The 12326-nt window shown below is 40.2% G+C and overlaps 1 protein-coding gene across 4 annotated transcripts in view; it reads right to left on the bottom strand.

The window, feature by feature from the left end:
• Positions 1–4224, bottom strand: part of LOC133395659 (casein kinase II subunit alpha'-like) — a 73074-nt gene extending 68850 nt beyond the window's left edge. For 3 of the 4 annotated variants that reach the window (XR_009767268.1, XM_061664772.1, XM_061664763.1), the window contains exons 1-2: positions 3896–4224; positions 2894–3252 (exon numbers count right to left, since the gene is read on the bottom strand). Coding sequence is in view for 3 of the 4 variants with exons in the window: in XM_061664772.1 (XP_061520756.1) it covers positions 2894–3000 (107 nt within the window). In the remaining variant the exon portion in view is untranslated. The remainder of the gene's footprint in view (positions 1–2893; positions 3253–3895) is intronic. The other variant, XM_061664781.1, reaches the window with a different exon arrangement.
• Positions 4225–12326: the final 8102 nt, after the last annotated feature.

The raw sequence follows: 12326 nt of genomic DNA, 5'->3' as shown, positions 1-12326 counted from the left end.
TCAAGATATCCCTTCGCTGCTGTTTATTCAATTGCATTGCCTTCAACTCACAGTCTACATGGAACACGATATGTGGACTACTAGACTTGGGGCAGAAATAACTTCGACAACATGGATATTTTCATTCTTCTTTCACCCATTGTACACGGATACTCGAGCAACTGTCTACATACGCCTCGATTGAAGGCATGGCCATGCAACAATTTGTATGGTGGAAATAGACTGAGTAGAAGGAAAACATTCACAAACTGGTTCTGACGGCAGCAAAAACACATCTTCCAATTAAGTAATAATGGATGAAACCGATAACAAAAGCTAGTCAAAAATACTAGTCCATGATATGGCTCACTTGACGGTCTCGTTCCAGATGGATTGTAGTAACTAACAAGCTGACGTGGCTTTACCAATGCTCGTTACTAAGATTTTGAGAAAAGTAAACAATGTAAAAAAATATATAATAATAATTAAATATTTAAATCAAAAGCAGTCCTGTGGCCCTTTTTTTCGAAATCGTCTAAAATTAAAATGTGAAAATAGAAACATGTTTTACTCCTGTTGAAAATGGGGGGGAAATGATACACAAACTCTCAAAGCTGTCACTTAAATGACGTTCTGATATTAAAGCACACGTGCAGCTTAAAGATTGCCAGGGTTTAGGAGCAAAAACAAAGTAGTCTAAGACAAGCCTACTAGTACTCCTCCTCCTGTAGAATTCTGCTTAAGACACTTTTTCGCATTCTAAAGAATAGACTTCTGTGAAAATGAATTCTTGCTGTTATAAAACTTGCAATAAAATGTGCAATTAAATGTTAGTCAAGAGCTTCACTACAAGAATTTGGTACAGTGGAATTCTATTATTCATGCATTGGCATAAGAGAGTTATTTTTTTTTATGTACGTTCAATGTATAAAGTTTATACATTTACAGGGCAGGTGACCACTTTTACATTTAAAACATTACATTCATTCATTCATTTTCTGAGCCGCTTCTCCTCACTAGGGTCGCGGGCGTGCTGGAGCCAATCCCAGCTGTCATCGGAACTGAACTGGTTGCCAGCCAATCGCAGGGCACATCGGAACAAACAACCATTCGCACTCACAGTCATGCGTACGGGCAATTTAGAGTCTGCAATTCATGCATGTTTTTTGGGATGTGGGAGGAAACCGTAGTGCCCGGAGAAAACCCACGCAGGCACGGGGAGAACATGCCAACTCCACACAGGCGAGGGCGGGGATTGAACCCGGCTCCTCAGAACTGTGAGGCTGACGGTCTAACCAGTCGACCACCGTGCCGCCAAAACATTACATTTTCATTCAAAATAGTTCTCACTGGTTTTTATAGTTTGGGAATGAATTTAGGCTTTGAGAATTATGATGCACACGTAGGAAATGGAGTTAAACATTTCTTAGATCTTTGTAACCTGATCTAATTCATTAAGGACCATATTCTCCCATTGGTGCGTAAGTCTGTGTTTTACATACCTAACCCTTCTGACAGACCCACCGTGTGTACTCAACGAAAATGTGCACACTGACACAAAAGGCGTGACTCATTGAAGTCTGAGGCTTGCGGGAATTCCTGGATCGATCAAGTGAGACGTGGCCACCGCTCATGTAACAGGATATTTTGAAGAAACACATGGTTTTTAATTCTGTTTTTAATAAATCCAATAAAAGCAATTTAGTAATGACTCAGAATACTATGCTCATGACTGAACGCATGTTTCGAGCCGTCTCATCAATAGAAAAGCGATTATGAAACCATCTTTTGTTGATCAGTGTTGCCCAGCAACCATGCTGGCATCACTTAAACTGATCACAAGACCGACAATGATATAGATAACAAAAAAAAAATGATTCAAACTAACTCATCATTGCGCCATTAAGATGACTGCAGTATTTTTGTATTTTTTATGAGGGGTGCTTTCAGACAAACTCCAACATGCAAGCTGCAATGAAACGTAAATGCTGCTTGCAGGTGAAAAGTAAAAGTCAGCTAATACTGATTTTCTTATAATACTGATAAATTGTCGACATTCGGCGTAATGTGGTAGGGACCCATTATGGCCGTTGAGCGGTCTGTGAGTGGACCAGGTGTGGGTTAGCTGCCGCACTGGCTGTCGGAGCATGGGAGCAGTTAACTAAATTAAAATTAAACCGTGCAATTGATGTTTCATCTTCCCCGGGCGCTAGATTACTACATGCCTCAGGAGTGTAGATGAGGAAATGCGCTTATGAGAAGGAATGCCCACACTTCAGGCTTACTCATCCCACAGTGCACAAATGGCCAGAAGGTGCGCAAATTATATAATTAGGTGGACTGCGGAATGGGCGCAGTCAGAAAAGTGCGGAGCTGCGCACATTTTCTGATTTAAGCATATGTGAGAATATGGCCGGAAATGGAATGAATTCAGGAAATTGCATGATTTTCCTCAAAAACTGAGGTTGTTTTTAACATTTTGTAAAAGAACAGTTCATTAAATACTGCATAAAAAAAGTTCCTTATGTACATGTATTCATTTGCATTAAAACAAAGGAAACACTTTGTTGTATACAGTACAAGATATTATACAATTATTTTACTGGTCCGGCCCACTTGACATCACATTATATGGCCCCTTAACTACTATGAGTTCAACACTCCTGCTTTGATGCTCGCTTATCTGAAGTCCTATAGAGGTCTTGCATGACGTCGCACATGAAGACTGTTCGACATCTGAGATTTAGTGCATTGAGAGTGGTATATTACCCACAGAAAATGTGTTCAGTTTCCAAATTGAACAAGCCTCAGGGCATTTTGAGAGGAACTTGGGAGGTTCCACTGTGCATAAATCCATAAAGTCTCACTTACATCTCACTCAGTTTATCATAGAATGTTTGGTGTAAAATAGTACCTCCAGTTTGCCACATGCGTGTCATAATCCCAATAATCTCTGTTCTTCCACGTGTTGACACCCGTGTACACCCGAGCCTTGCTGCTGACCGGCGAGGATGCAGGCATTGCAAGCTTTGATGCTCGGTGGTGCAGACTTTCCGCTGAATTTTGGTTGCCCCGGTACTGGAAGGCAGCGCACCGATTCTCCAGAATAAGTGGCTTTGAGACCTCTTTATTGGCTTTACCATTGGTTTTGACTGATTGTGAAGTGCCGGGCTGACCTATCACAGCTGTTGTGCAGAAGGAGAGCGCTACGATGACAGAATGTGTGGCACCCCTGAGCAGGATGTTGGGCAGTATGTGATGAAGAGCCGCCAGCTGCATGGGCACAAGGGATAAAATTGAAACTAGAACGGCATATAAACGACAGGCATAAAATGTTAGTTGCAATAAATAACGTTTTGGTTATGCTAAAAAAATAAAAATAAACAATATCACAAAAAAATGAATAGAATTGTGCTCACAGCGATCCTGTTCTTCCTTTCATGTGACTATATAAGAAAAATAAGCATATCTCCTGAAAACGACCTACAATGTAACAAATGCATCCAGATTCTATTGGAGAACCAATAGAATTGATTCTTTTCCATCAAAACAAAGTGTAACTTGACAATCTCATTGATTTTTACCATTTAAAACAAGACCAGACCCCTCACAGCTGGATACCAAACTAAAACGTAATTTAACCATCTACAACACTGACGTTTTTAATTTTAAATTGATTGAATAACACTGACTACAACGTTTGGCAGAAGAAACCAACGTCGCTAAAAATTCTTGGATACTCATCAGCATTTCTTTTCACCGATCAAAATGAATGTTTGTATTTAGCTGAAAGATGACGTTACAATGTTTGCGTGTGTGTGTGGTTTTGATTTTTTCTTTTTTTTATGACCATCACACATGCTTTGAGAGAGATAAATTTACTTTATTTAGGGGGGGGAGGAGTTTAGTGGGTTACCTTATATTGTTTACGCCTCGTTTAGGATGTTGAGGTGTTAACACACCCGCTGACTATTTGTCCAAAGTAAAATCTGCAACAGAGCTAAAGTTAGCCGGCTAACCTCGTCAAGGAAGTGTCGCGTCCAACCGACATCTACATTAGCTTGTGAAGAACAGAATAACTTTTCCCTCCACGAGGCAATATTTTACCACCAGGCGGACACGAGGAACAAAACTTCAGGATTGGCGAAATTTAAAAAAATAATAATAAAATTGTAAATTATTAATTTTAACAATGTAGCAAAATTATTCAACTGCCGGTGTCGGCACCAGAAGCGATCTGGCAGCAAGATTAGATCCGGTTCTTTCACGTATTTATGACGTTCGTTACATGATTGGCTGACACTTGGCAGGATGTCGCAGAATACTGTGGTCGGTCCATTTTGCAGGATGGGAATTGTAGTTCTTATGAGAAAACATGGACGAATTTTACGAATAAATCTATCATTAGCTAGCATTATCGAAAGACACTTACGACAGTCAGACTACTGCCTTAATGACTTGAGAGCCAAAAGTTACACAGTTAAAAGTTACTGTTTGACTTAAAGTTACGTTTCTGACTCCTTTTCAATTCATATTTTCAACACATGAATGTTTCTGGAGCTGCATTTATTCAAAATGTAACCAGTAATTACACATACAGTCTAAATGCATGTTGGGTTTTCCTGCTACATTATTATCTATTATCAATAATGTTCTTTCTTTTTTTTTTTTTGTATTGAACTTGAATGGTATTGAACTTGAATTGATCATTGGTACTGGAAATAGTACGAGATGCACACCATAAACTAAATAAAATGAAAAAAGGAAAAAAATATATATATATCAATAAGTCACATTCTAAATAGTTTTATTGGTATGGGAAAAAGGAGTTCAGGTTGTCAAAGGAAATGTGAAATCCATCCATCCATCCATTTTCTGAGCCGCTTCTCCTCACTAGGGTCGCGGGGGTGCTGGAGCCTATCCCACCTATCCCATCGTGCAGGAGGCGGGGTACACCCTGAACTGGTTGCCAGCCAATCGCAGGGCACATAGAAACAAACAACCATTCGCACTCACAGTCACACCGACGGGCAATTTAGAGTCTTCAATTCATGCATGCTTTTGGGATGTGGGAAGAACCCGGAAAAGCAAAAATATCTTTGGATAAATATAGAGGCCCTGTGTACATCCTTTTTCCCCCCTTCTTTTTTATTCAGAAAAGTTAACATATACCAGGGGCAGGATGGCAATTTGGAATTTCGTGACAAATGCCGAATGGCCGGTCCATTCCAGGCTGACATGGCCAAGTGTCTTTTCTTTTTCTAAAAATAGGATTTGGTCAGTGCTTTTTCTGTCTTAAGTATAATTTGTATGATAATCACAAACTATTTAAATGCATAAATAAAATAATCCGCAACTCTTGTATTGGTTTGATGAAAGACATTGTAGGTGGCCCTGTTATAACCAGCCCCTATATTCCGCTTCTTTTGTTTGGAAGGCATAATTGTAGTGCTGTCAAGATTTCTAACAATGTAATTAAAACTTTATTTAACAATAGCTCTATTCCACTCATGTCATATGGAAATCCAATCTCACAATCATTTTCCAAAGACACCATTTGCAGGTTAAGGACAAAATACTTGAAATTTCCTGTTATTCCCAAAGCCAGAAAAGTTCACTTTAAAGTTATGAATGGGGTGTATCAATCCAATAATTTTGTAAGATGATTTGGTATTGAAACTAATAAATGCACTATTTGTAATGATGTTGAAACTACTGTCCATCTCTTCTTTGAATGTATGTATGTGGGCCAAAGCCTTATGGGCTGATATACATGACTGGCTTTACCCGGTTTTCCAACTTCAACTTTTTCTCTTGAGGACATTTCTTTTGGTCTCATTATATGCAATACTCATGACTAATAATATTAATAAATAATGACTGTTTGGTAAATGCTATTGCTGTTCTCTGTATTTTTTTTTCTCCATAAAGGCAAAGTTTTAAAGGTGAAAAACACAATTTCACAATGATTTTGTTTCTTTTTCCAAAGCCTTCAGAGTGATAAAACTTAGAAATGCTATTAATCTTTCTTGTATAATTGAAGAATATATTATGTGAAAAGCGCTAGCCAATTTTATTATATATTTTTACATTTATTTTTGTTTCTTTACTTTTGAATGTACCAGAACCTACTTGTATTTCCTTCTGACAAAGGCCAGAGTGTTTGTATTCTATGCAATTGTTCAATAAAAAAAAGAAAAAGCAAACAAAACCCCCTTTTTCTCTTTACCAGAAGTAAACCTTCTTCTTTTTGTTGATTGGCTGGTGACATCTAACATTTACGGTGCCTTGCCGCCACCTACTGTGCTGGAGTGTAGGTCAGAGTCCATACAGTATGTACCTATGTACAGTACTCAGGAGCAAAACAAAAAAACAAACAAAATAAACTAGATTCTCTTTATCAATCCTGTTTCTCTTGAAAACTGAAACGGGGCTTTGAACTTAATTTCATCAGCGTTCAATACGTTTTTAAATTTAAATACTGCAACCCCCACTTTTCTTTAACGCTATCTCTTTGTGATCGTTTACTTTTTTTTTTTTTTTTTACCTTTGACAATGACAAATAACATGTTAAACACTCTCCTCCTCTACTCTACATTCACACAAACCTGTTCCATGTTTCCCAATAAAATGCATTGTTCCATTTAGCCCTTTATGTCCTAATCTTAATCTTGTTTTAATTGTTTGTTCCCTTCTGTCTCCACCCACTGCCTTCATGCCTCCCACCTGCTGTATTTGATAGAGATGCCGTCCTGTGTAAACTCCATTCCAAAGTTTTTGCCATTCCGTTTTGATTGTTTTTGTTGTTTTTTAACATAGGCCTTGGCCTCACCCATGACACAGGATATTTATATAAATTCTTCTTGTTTAAGTGCTTGTTTTGCGAAACAAAACTTTTAGCTTTTTAATTCCCCTTTATTCCTTAATGTGCTGGGACCCACACAAATCTGTCTCTTGTCTCTAATTCCTTAATCTATAGAATTTCAAACAGATCTGATCTACTTTGTGATACCATGTTCTTTAAGGACAGTAATGCTGATAATGAATCTGAACAGACTACAACCTGCTTTAACCTGTTCCGTTCCGTCCACTGAAGTTCCATTATAATTGCAAGCATTTCCACTTCATATACTGCTGAGTGATGTGATGTCTGTTCCCGAATGTTTATATTTAAATCAGGGATGACATATGCAAATCCTCTTCTGTAAAAACAGTGGCGCAAAATTTGTGTTGTTTTAAGCCTTTGCTCGACTACTTCTGCCCTGGTTCCTTTTCCTTTATCACTGTGTAATCTCTCTTGTATATGAAGATCTATTTCCACAGGTGGATATAGCCAAAAAGGTGTTGCTGAACAATAAACTGCATGTTTTTGTTATTAGTCCCATTTGATTTGCCATTTTATTTGCTGTCCATACATAACCATCATTCTGATTTGCCACTCTCCGAGCATGGTTGAAGAACCTTCAGAGTTGGATGCTGCTTTTCTTCGTGGCTGTGTAATTTTGCCCACTAGTTCATCATAAGCTGTTTATTTCTTAGTTGCAAAGGCATTTCTCCAATCTGTACTGCATTAGTTGGAGAAATATTTATATACTGTAATATTAATGCATAGTTCTGCATGATGTCTATTTTTTTTCAAATGTTTTTGATGCCCATCTATAGACTAAGTTTCCATAGTCCAATACTGATCGTATTATCCATCCATCCATCCACTTTCTGAGCCGCTTTTCCTCACTAGGGTCGCAGGCGTGCTGGAGCCTATCCCAGCTATCATCGGGCAAGAGGCGGGGCACACCCTGAACTGGTTGCCAGCCAATCGCAGGGCACATACAAACAAACAACCATTCGCACTCTCAGACAACCATTCGCACTCTCACTCTCTACGGGCAATTTAGAGTCTCCAATTTATGCATGTTTTTGGGATGTGGGAGGAAACCGGAGTGCCCGGAGAAAACCCACGCAGGCACGGGAAGAACATGCAAACTCCACACAGGCGGGGTCCGGGATTGAACCCGGGTCCTCAGAACTGTGAGGCTGATGCTCTAACCAGTCGCCCACCGTGCCGCCCTGATAAAACTAACATAACATAAATACTTCAAAGCATTTTTACTTGCACCACAATTTGACCCCGCGAGACATATTTATGAAAATTTTGCATTCCCCCCCTCCCCCCAATCAACCTTTTTTTTACAAGTTAACTCCATGTCATCTTTGAGTCAAATACAGAGCTGCCAGTTGTTAAGGAACGTGGGGAAATCAAGCGTCCGACATTACCGGTCAATACGGCGCTGTGTCCGACCACCGTGACGAACATTTCATAAATGAATTCGATGAAATAAACACTGTATTGTTTAAAACAAACAAACACAAAATACTGCTTGGGGGTACACTATTTTATTACGCCCCCGGCTGTCAAACCGCGGAGGCTAACGTTCTTTTTGTTTCCGGTGTCAACGCATTGTAAATCACTAATCCTCGCCTCCATGGTAGCGAATAAACTACGCTTCTTACACGTATTGTTTACGTTCTCACAAAGGGAGGGCGCGGAATGAGTAGGAAAAGACGCAAAAGCATGATGCTAATGGCTAAGCTTTCGTGTCATGAAGTTGCAAAACACCGAAATAAGTGATTGGGTGATACATTACACTTGTCACATACGTCTGAGTGGAACCGCGTTACAGCAGAAAGTAACCAAGCTTGAACAACAAAATAAGCCAATTAATACGCGTGTGGAGATATCAATGTAAAATACTTTACAGCCTCACAAGACGCCCTCTGACGTCGTCTGAGAACGGGGTCAGGTTAAAAGTATTATTATTAATAATAAATATTTGTAATATAAGATAACCTTTATTAGTCCCATAATGGGGAAATTTCCATCATATAAGCAGCAATAGTGGATGTAGGAAATATAAATGTATAATATAAATAGAATGCAAGAGAAGGCATCTTCAAGTACATTCCCAAATTTAGAGATCTAAACTATTACCCATGCATAAACTATCCAGTTCAATCTATCTATCTAAGTTATATCTTTGTTTGCAAAATAGAGTGCTCAGTTTGAATTGACTTTGAGTTCTTGATTTAATAGACTTTTTCTTTTAAACTACGGTTGAAAACAAAATTGTAAAGGCGAATTAATACATAGACAGATATTTTTGACGATGGCATGTCAAAATCTCATAAATGTTGATTTGGGCGGCAAATGCGACCGCCATTGCAAAGTTGATGCAATAGAAATGTTTACATAACAAATATTGAAGCTGTAATTTATTAACGATTATGATTATAGCGTAATAATTATGTTGTGCAATTGAACAGTATGCAGAATTACTTTTATCCTATTATATAATATACTGGAATAACTGATGTCCAGTCATGTTCTTCACAAAACTTTGAAAATATGGAAATTCAGACAAATTTGGACAGATTGTTCTGGAAGTTAATTTGTATAGGTTGGAAGCTCTGCAAATATAACGCCTGAAATAAAAAAAAATATTCTAATTGTTTTCCATATATCTTTATAAACACATCTTTTATCCATTTCCTAGTAAACAACACTACCTTTGCCTTTTCAACATAAAACTTGAATTACCTTTCTATGACCATTTCTCAACCAGCCCAACTGCTTTTTGGATACATTTATTTCTGCCTCTCCTCCGTAAAGCTCTATCATCTGCATAGTCACTTTCCTATATGTAGATCTATTTCAGCAAAAACTTAATGATTAAATTTCCTCCCCACCACGTTTTTCCACCTCAGAATTCCTCAAAAGGATTGTCCCTTTTCCCTCCATTCCCTTCGCTCTCATACCTATATATCGTCGTTGCTGTCTTTCAGTAACTCCCCCCACCAAGCATTACCTGTAGTTGAGCCTACTCGCCAATTCTGTCTTCGTTTTGCTGGTTTTCCTCATGTTGTCCAAGACCGATCCTCAACTCCGACCAACCAGACTTGGCCGAGGTATCGTCTTTATTGCGTCTGCAGGTTCTTAACTACAGGTGAAGTTTCTGTATGGGGCCTGTAACCTGGTACTTGTGTCGTCTTACAGAAGGGTGGCTTCCATTCTGCGCCAAAGGCCCCTCCGATCACCACCACCACCACCACGAAAAACCCAACCACAGCCATTCATAGGCAATGTGGGTTAAGAGTCTTGCCCAGGGACACAATAAACACATGGGGCTCTGGTTGCAGGCGTACACCTTACCCTTTGCGCCACGCCGCCCACAGGGCAGCATCAACAGCATTGCCCCCTGTGCAGATTATGAGCTACTGATTAAAAAAAACCTTTTGTTGTGCAACCTCAACTCCTCTAAGGCCATCAAATAACAACACTCTGACATTCAGTACCTTCTAAAACCCCAAAAGGAATTTTACTGTATACACAAACACTGCTGAGGTGCTCCAGAGCAAGGCATCGAACCCCAAAGCTCTCACGGGGTACAACACCATTGAGCCACTCTTCAGTATATTGCTTATTTGTCTTGTGAGATTTACAAGACAAAATATACAGCTGTGAAAGCTATGCATCAAAGCAAGGGAGAATTGTACAACCCCAATTCCAATGAATTTGGGACGTCCATCCATCCATTCACTGAGCCGCGTATCCTCACAAGGATCGCGGGCGTGCTGGAGCCTATCCCAGCTGTCATCGGGCAGGAGGCGGGGTACACCCTGAACTGGTTGCCAGCCAATCGCAGGGCACACATAAACAAACAACCATTTGCATTCACACTGACGGGTAATTTAGAGTCCTCAATTAACCTACTATGCATGTTTTTGGGATGTGGAAGGAAACCGGAGTGCCCCGAAAAAAAAACCATCCCAGGCACAGCGAGAATATGCAAACTCCACACAGGCGGGGGCAGGGATTGAACCCCGGTCCTCAGAACTGTGAGGCAGCCGCTCTAACCAGTCGCCCACCATGCCTTTTGGGATGTTGTGTTAAACAAAAATAAAAACAGAATACAATGATTTGCAAATCATGCTCAACCTCGGCGGCCGACTGTTTAGCCTGAGGAGCGGTGTTCAATCCCCGGCCCCGCCTGTGTGCAGTTTGCATGTTCTCTCCGTGCCTGCGCGGGTTTTCTCCGGGCACTCCGGTTTCCTCCCACATCCCAAAAACATGCATGAATTGGGAACTCTAAATTAAACTAAACTTTAAATTGCCCCTAGGTGTGCATGTGAGTGCGAACGGTTGTTTGTTTGTATGTGCCGTGCGATTGGCTGGCAACCAGTTCAGGGTGTACCCCGCCTCCTGCCCGATGACAGCTGGGATAGGCTCCAGCACGCCCGCGACCCTAGTGAGGAGAAGCGGCTCAGAAAATGGATGGATGGATGTTCAACCTATACTTAATTGAATACACTACAAAGACAATATATTTAATGTTCAAACTGATCAACTTTATTGTTTTTAGCAAATAATCATTAATTTAGAATTTTACAGCTGCAACACTTTCCAAAAAAGCTGGGACAGGTGGCAAAAAAGTTGAGGAATTCTCATCAAACACCTGTTTGGAACAACCCACAGGTAAACAGGCTAATTGGAAACAGGTGGGTGCCATGATTGGGCATAAAAGGAGCTTCCCTGAATTGCTCAGTCAATCACAAGCAAAGATGGGGCGAGGTTCACCTCTTTGTGAACACGTGCGTGAGAAAATAGTCGAACAGTTTAAGGACAATGCTTCTCAACGTACAATTGCAAGGAATTTAGGGATTTCATCATCTACGGTGCATAATATCATCAAAAGGTTCAGAGAATCTGGAGAAATCACTGCATGTATGCGGCAGGGCCGAAAACCAACATTGAATGCCCGTGACCTTTGATCCCTCAGGCGGCACCGCATCAAAAACCGACATCAATGTGTAAAGGATATCACCACATGGGCTCAGGAATACTTCAGAAAACCAATGTCAGTAAATACAGTTCGGCGCTACATCCGTAAGTGCAACTTAAAACTCTACTACGCAAAGCAAAAGCCATTTATCAACAACACCCAGAAACGCCACCGGCTTCTCTGGGCGCGAGCTCATCTAAGATGGACTGATGCAAAGTGGAAAAGTGTTCTGTGGTCCGACGAGTCCACATTTCAAATTGTTTTTGGAAATTGTGGACGTCGTATCCTCCGGGCCAAAGAGGAAAAGAACCAGACTCTTATGGACGCAAAGTTCAGAAGCCAGCATCTGTGATGGTATGGGGCTGTTTTAGTACCAATGGCATGGGTAATTTACACATCTGTGAAGACACCATTAATGCTGAAAGGCACAGGTTTTGGAGAAAAAATATGCTGCCATCCAAGCAACATCTTTTTCATGGATGCCCCTGCTTATTTCAGAAAGACAATGCC

This window comes from Phycodurus eques, chromosome 2 (genome assembly GCF_024500275.1).
Source record: "Phycodurus eques isolate BA_2022a chromosome 2, UOR_Pequ_1.1, whole genome shotgun sequence".
NCBI classification, from domain to species: domain Eukaryota; kingdom Metazoa; phylum Chordata; class Actinopteri; order Syngnathiformes; family Syngnathidae; genus Phycodurus; species Phycodurus eques.
The sequence above is the reverse complement of the archived record's forward strand: the minus strand, read 5'-3'. Positions and strand labels throughout refer to the sequence as shown.